Here is a 7,282-nt window from a genome sequence, read left to right on the forward strand (position 1 = left end):
GTGTTAAAATATCAAGCATCTGCGATAAATCGTTGCTGAGAAAAATGCAACAGAAATTTCTGTTATAGACGAACAGACACACAAGAGTAAAACAGTATACCCCCTTCTCCTTCGAAGCAGGGGTATAAATATAAAAAAGAGGATACTAATTTATTAACACTGGAACAACAAAAACTCAAAGTATTAAGAAATACATCATTTTACAGTTCATGTACATGCATTTCAGGTTTTTAGTTAAACTGACCCTGAATGAATTTTTTTTTTAAACGATTTATCTAACTAACACCATCAACTTTGTACCAAACATTGTCAACAAATCATTGCAACTATCTCTCCAACTGCTATCAGAAAAGAAACCCATCTAAGTGACTCCAGTTGGGCAAACTATTCAATACTCTTATCCATTGGATCAACTGCCCTGAAATAACCAAGCACTTACCAAATAAGCTGTGATAACATCGCCCGCAGTAAACTGCTGTCCGTAGTCTTCAAACTTGCACTCTGTGGCAGCCTTTCCAGTGCCACCATACCCAAATGACTTGGCTTCCTCTCCTGAAACAGCAAAACAAGGCTAATTAAACTGTCCTTATAATCTTACAACCCAACCATACTTGGTCCATACATTTGTAGACTTAAAATGAGAAACAACAGAGCTTTGACTGGTTTACCTAGCTGCATAGAAGTGGAATTTGCCGACCAGCCGACCCGAAGCACGTTAGGATGAACCTCCTCGGATGGTAAATGACTCACATCACAATTCTCTGTCAACTATAAGTATCAGGTATTGTTTACAATTAAATACATGCCTTACTTATAATCAGATAAAGGTTTTTTATACAATTACATCACTCTATATATGGCTTTGTTCTAAGGAAAGAACACTAAAACCAAGCTTAGTTAAAGTTTGGTTACAAATGCTATCTGTTTGATTAAATACAGAGTAAGGCCAGCATTTTTTAAAATTTCGATTTACAAACCCGCCGACCCTATTTTTTAAAAATTCAAATAAAAATAAAAGGACCTGAACTAGCTATTTATTTTATTTTTTCCTCCGACCCGAAGTTTTCTTTCTGGTAAAAATAAAAATAAATGTTGATGCAATCACGTATGTGTAGTCTGAATTATTGTTGTTCATGCATTGATTTAATAAAAAGACCAAGTTCTTTCCGATCAAGTCACAGGCACTAGAAGTCACAAAAAACCACCAAAGGGCCTACTCCTGTTTGCTTTCGTCCAACCCTACAATTTACGACCCTATTAAGTTTTGTGATCGGCAACTTAGCCAGAATTTCCTCAATAAAGAGAAGTTGAAGTCTTTTTCTATCACAATTCTGTAAATTAAAAAAAAACACCTCATTGACAAGAAAATGATAAGTTACTTTAAAAAAAAACATTTTTGCAAAATAAATTCTAGAATAATCATAATTTAACCGTTTGGAAATAGATCCTCTACATAACGGTTGTAAGTGGGTCATAGGGTTGGACTAATAACCCTAAACACACTGAACACAGGTCTTATGACTGAAGGAAAGAGAATAATTTTATTTGTCATTAAGGTTAAAGCTAACAAAATAACGAAACATTTCCTTTATTAAAGGTATAGTTACATAAATAAATAAAATTTGAAAAGTTATTTAGTCTTTTTTAAATAAAAAAAACTTGTTTGATTTTTTACTGACATTTATGGACATGCTTCTAATCCAATTTATTTTCAGTAACAATATTTTAAATTTTGAATTTGTGAATAGCATTGTTAATTTAATCAAATAAATTATTTCTCAAACTTCTTCCTGTTTTTCTACAAGGAAGAAGTGAAAACTCCCTTATTTTTTTTTGGTCTTAATGTATATGTACAGTATGTACTTGTATTTATAAAAAAAAAACCTTCGTTTTTATACATGCATGTACAATATATCAACACAAATTTTCAGTGCCCATGGATAAACTATGTTATGATAAGAACATCACCAACAACCAAAATTACTTAGATATTTTTAAAAAATGGCAGCTCCTAGACACATGTTCTTATTTTAAAAATAAAAAAAATATTGTTGAAAAATTGTTTTATTTTCATTTTTTTTTCTTGACGGACAAATTTTTCAATTTTATTTTTATTTTTTTTCCCTCCTCCTCACCAAATAATTTGAAAAATATTTCGTAAATCTAAAAATAAAAAAATGCTGGCCTAATGAGGTATTCTGTGTACATACCTTCACTTCATATGCAACTTTTCCTGCTTTGACCCCATAGGTTGCGCGGACTCCAGTCCACATCATGGCAAATCCTCCTTCCGTAAAAGGGGAAGCAGACAAATTGTTCTCATTGACTTTCAGACTCAAGTCAGCATTAACTGTGTAGTTTAATTAAAACAGAAAAAGAGGACTTAGTTGATAAATTACAATGCTGATCTCTTAATACATGTAGTATTTTATTTGAGAGGTATGAAATAGAATATAAAATCTAATCAAATACTTACATCTGTCCAGTAGAACATCAGTTGATGACTCCCATGCATCATCCTCCATTTCTATTTTCTTATATCTGTCAAGAAATATATAAAAAATCAATTTGAACAAAGTTTATTTTAATTAAAACAAAAAATACTTTGAACTGTTTTGACAACTCCATGATGGCAAGAGTAAAAGGACAAAATGTTACAAACTTTACAGAGAGAATAACTTACCTTCTCTCATGTGACCTTGACCTAGATCTGTGTCTGTCCTCCCGGGAGTGGCGTCTCTCACGAGATCGACTCCTTGACCTTTTTCTGTTTCTTTTCTTTTCATCTTTTAAAGTTCACATCATCAAAAACTTAAATAATTCTCAAGTTGCTGCTGCTTCATGGCAAGTCAGAATTCATTTTCAACCAAATCTATGCATTTATACACCTATATTTTATCTTTTCTATATCATAAAATAATCACTTTGTTTAGTCTTACCATCATCTGAGAGTTCTTCCACAGCTTTCATTTCCTCATCTTTGGCTTCTTTTTTGACGTCTACCCCATTAGCCGTTTCCTCTTCCTGTTTCACTTCTGCAGATTCCGCATCTGCTGACATTGGTTCCTCAGCTGGAGCCGGCTCTGGTTCAGCTGGAGCCGGCTCTGGTTCAGCTTTCACTGGCTCTGATTTGGACTCAACTTCTGGCTCCACTTCGACAGGTTCAGGCTCTGCCTGAGCTGGTGCTACTTCTTCTGTGACATCTGGTTTAGGCTGAACTTCTGGTTCAGGCTCTGTTTTTGCTGGCGTCTGCAAAAATTGCATTAAATTCATGTAAATCTATTGTACTTTATACTTTTGAAATCGTTCTGAACTACCTACATTTGTCCATGAACAGACTTGCATTAAAATTTAATTTTCAAATAATTCAAAAAAATCTTGTGGAAATTGCAACAAAAATACACTACTCTTAATATATGGTTAAGGGCTTCTGTTATACTGTTAGTAATAGGTAATGTAAACACTTTATGAGTAGATACCTCAACAGATTCTTCCGCTGATTGTTGTGAAGTATTTTCAGTCTGTAACAAACAATATTCAAGTTCAGTATCACAAAGTAACATTTATTTTTTTAATAATCAAATAATTCAACAAAAACCATTTTTTACAAAATTAATCCAAGCTGCAATATATTGAACAATATTTCAAAATTTGTTGAAAACCAGTCTCTTTGTATGATAGTGATGTTCCAATCATCAAATGTAATCGAAAATCAGTCGATTGTTACCACATTCTAAGCACTAGATCTTAAAAAGTTTCATTACGATTAATCGCTTGAGGTTTAATCCCCTTTCAACCAGCGCATATCATAAACAGAATATTCTAGATGCGAACTATCTAAACCCTAAAAAGACGCACAGTCTGAAATTGGCTGACATGTCAGACGAGCTCCATATTCTTACTAAGGAAATATAGCACATTCTTGAATTTGGACGCATTTTGGTTTCAAGAAAATTAAATATTGGACTGCCTACTACAGAAAATCTTTTGAATATATAATTTATATGGCTAGAAAGTAAATTAAAATACGAAAGCCTAGAAACGAATCTGTTCATTGTAACTTGTTTATTTACATTTTTTTAGCACGAAACAATAAAATATAAAAACCTCCAAATATAATCGATAATTAGTTAGTTGCGGGAAACTGATTTTCAATTATGAAAATCTCACCGATTTCCATTAATGCTGTATGAATATCATCATTTATCTTTGGGGTATTTGGTACACTGTGTTAGTATTGAGGTACTTTATAATATATGTTACTGCAATGTTTATTTTAAGTTTATCAGGATATTTATGCCAATTGTCAAGGAATTATGTGACATATACCTATAAACTACAGTACCAACCCAACCCAACGGAGCAGAATCCAACCAATCCCTGGTCTGCTTTCTGTGTCTGCTCATAACTGACAGATCAGCCTTTGGGGTCTGCTTTTAATGTTAGGTTATGTCTGGTTGATACTGTATCAGAGAACATCTGAGCAAACCTCATTTAACAGGTTGGGACCACTCTCCCAAATGGGATATAATAGCCCGTTTGGGATATAATAGCCCAAATGGGATATAAATTTTAAGTGCAAATTTTTTTTTTTTTAATTTTAAAACTTTTGAAATAATTCCGCATTAATGTGAATAAAATGCAACAACTTTTGGTTAAGAAGTTTTTCTATATTTCTATAGTTTGTAAGATTGATCCCCAAGAAGTTTTGGATAAACTGAGGGATCAATTTCCGTAATAGTACAGCTACAGAAAAAGTTGTTTACCAAAAGTTGTTGTATTACATCAATTCTAATGCGGATTTATATCAAAAATTTCAAAATCAAATTTTTTTATTTTTTGCACTTAAAATTTATATCCCATTTGGGCTATTATATCCCAAACGGGCTATTATATCCCATTTGGGAGAGTGGTCCTAACCTGTTTAAATATATAAACTAACCTGATCATTCTTTGTCGGTGATTCTTGTGCAGTGCTATCGTCTAATGTAGACGATTCTTGTGAATCATCCGCAATTGAATCAGTGGATTCATCAGCAACTGAAAAGTAACAATAAATCGTACATGCTGTTGAAAGGTCAAGGTCAATGTTATTTGCAAACAACGTTCACGTTGTTGCATAGGTAAACATCCTTACAGCACGTCTATTTACATTTATAATGTGATAAGATTTTTGAAAAAAAAAAACCGGCAAATTCACTTACCCGATCCGCCTTTTTCCTCGTTTAACGCTTTCTTCAGACGCTTGACCAATACCGGTTTTGTTCCTTTGGTGTCTAACCCACGCGATTTCAATTCCTCGCGCAGTTCGACAACTTTCAGCTTGTTTGGATCTATATCACTCATCTTCCCTTATCCAAACCGCTTACAGATATTAAAAATAGCGCAATTATTCCTTGTTATTCCATAAATTGCTTGTTTATACTGAGCGTCAGTTTCATACGGTCACAGAGTTTCAAAATGGCGGCAAGCGGACGCACATGCCTGAGTTGTTATATATTTACGATTTCAGTTTTAAATTTGTCAAAACGAAGTGTAGAAAGACGAAAAATCGCGAATCTACTGTTATATATAATGTTAGCTACGGAACATTTACGGACGGTCATAATGCGCATTGGGGATAAAAGCAATATTTAAAGTAAAATTACAAAAATGCGGTGTCCAAATCCAAAATACGCATTAAAAGTTATATTCCAAAAAACACTTCATGCCGTCCGTATACCTCTAAATCTATATATATTTTTTTATTTTACTCCTTACAAAACTCTGCAGTGGAAAAAAAATGAATGAAATCTTTAAAAAAGAATCTATTTCGAGTTAAATATACATTTCGCGTTATTAAAACAATAAAATGCCCTCTTTGGTGATTCATTCGGGATATGATGTTAGCGACATTGCAGAAAAAATACACAACCCGCGTTAGCTGGTTATCTAAATTTTTTCTGCAATGATCGCTACCTTCATAACCCAAATGAATCATCAAAGAAAGTATTTTATTGTTTATATTAACATCTGTCTTTTAGCTAATTAATGAATTGATTATGAAAAGTAAAATTCCCTAAATTACTGATAATGTACGTATAAGTACGTTAGCTAAAAGAAACAATATTTCGTGCAATATTTCCTAGGTCGCTGTAGATTTGGACCAATCGATAAACAGGGCCTGTCGATATCTGTCCTGTCAGTTTCTTGTCATTTTCAGCCGCTGTAGATTTCGACCAATCGATAAAAAAAGCGTGTAAATTTCAGCCTGCCTGTTTCTATAGAACTAAATGAATTAACTATATATAAGTTTCCGTAAGAAATAGAGGGAATAATACTTGGTAGATGTAAATATACATATTTGTATTCACGTTCATTCCGCTGACTTTCCCCCGTTTAAGTTTGTTTAACTTATTAATGCCTAGTTTGATTTGTCCAAATGTACCTATATATCTATGTACCTATATATCTCTGTAAAATTGCTCTATAATTTTTAAGCCATTAGGCCTATAGTTGCCATTACCTAGAACCAATTTAGCAGGAGCATGGACTTTGGGTAGTTGTGTCAAACAGCATTGTGACGTAGGCCTGTCTATTCAGGCATTTCTGGCCACTCAGCCATGGTTCTCTGAAATCAACAAGATTTGGCTTTTGAGTTAAGACTATGCAATCTGTGTATATTTCACTTGAAACCAGCGGTATATTTAACTTGTTTTGACGCAAGAAAAAAATAGTCACATCCTACCGAAAGTCCAAGGTCTTGTTAAAATGGTTCTAAACAAACAACAAATTGAATGCTTTCGCTGGTGGAGTGGTGGTTTACAAATACGGTACCAGGCGTTGCAGAAAATATACATAAAGGGAACGGCAAATTTTTCTGTATATGGAAGAACAGAAGGTCCAAAGGCACACTGCGGTCGTAGCTAACATAATGATATGTAGTTGACAAAAGCAGCTGAGGTTTTCGGAGAGTATATGTAAGTCGATCAACACAAGTCCGTGGAGTTCGGATAATCCATGCTGTCATTTTATCAAATAAAATAGCTCAATAATGTAAACAATATATGTGTATGTGTTAGATATCACGTCAATTGTCCCTTTATAAAATGCTAAATAATGCATGTGGTGATAAGGAACAGTGTTCGAAATATCAAAAGTCCAAAGTAAAAATGCAAAACAGGAGCAGAGCAAGCACAGACCTCAGCATGCGACCCATTGGACGATTGTAGTTGCTGACAAGCTCATTGTATCGACCATAGAACTTACGAAAAGTTGACTATAATCGGGACGTTGCGTATCG

At 33.7% G+C, this 7,282-nt stretch overlaps 1 protein-coding gene across 1 annotated transcript in view; it reads right to left on the minus strand.

The window, feature by feature from the left end:
- LOC128176559 (heterogeneous nuclear ribonucleoprotein U-like) overlaps positions 1-5,488 on the minus strand; it is an 11,550-nt gene extending 6,062 nt beyond the window's left edge. Inside the window, exons 1-9 of the mRNA XM_052842970.1 lie at positions 5,205-5,488; positions 4,943-5,040; positions 3,480-3,521; positions 2,940-3,249; positions 2,684-2,786; positions 2,477-2,541; positions 2,211-2,350; positions 669-768; positions 440-552 (exon numbers count right to left, since the gene is read on the minus strand). Of these exons, the coding sequence (XP_052698930.1) occupies positions 440-552; positions 669-768; positions 2,211-2,350; positions 2,477-2,541; positions 2,684-2,786; positions 2,940-3,249; positions 3,480-3,521; positions 4,943-5,040; positions 5,205-5,346 (1,113 nt within the window). The 5' untranslated portion in view covers positions 5,347-5,488. The remainder of the gene's footprint in view (positions 1-439; positions 553-668; positions 769-2,210; positions 2,351-2,476; positions 2,542-2,683; positions 2,787-2,939; positions 3,250-3,479; positions 3,522-4,942; positions 5,041-5,204) is intronic.
- Positions 5,489-7,282: the final 1,794 nt, after the last annotated feature.

This window comes from Crassostrea angulata, chromosome 3 (assembly GCF_025612915.1).
Source record: "Crassostrea angulata isolate pt1a10 chromosome 3, ASM2561291v2, whole genome shotgun sequence".
NCBI classification, from domain to species: domain Eukaryota; kingdom Metazoa; phylum Mollusca; class Bivalvia; order Ostreida; family Ostreidae; genus Magallana; species Magallana angulata.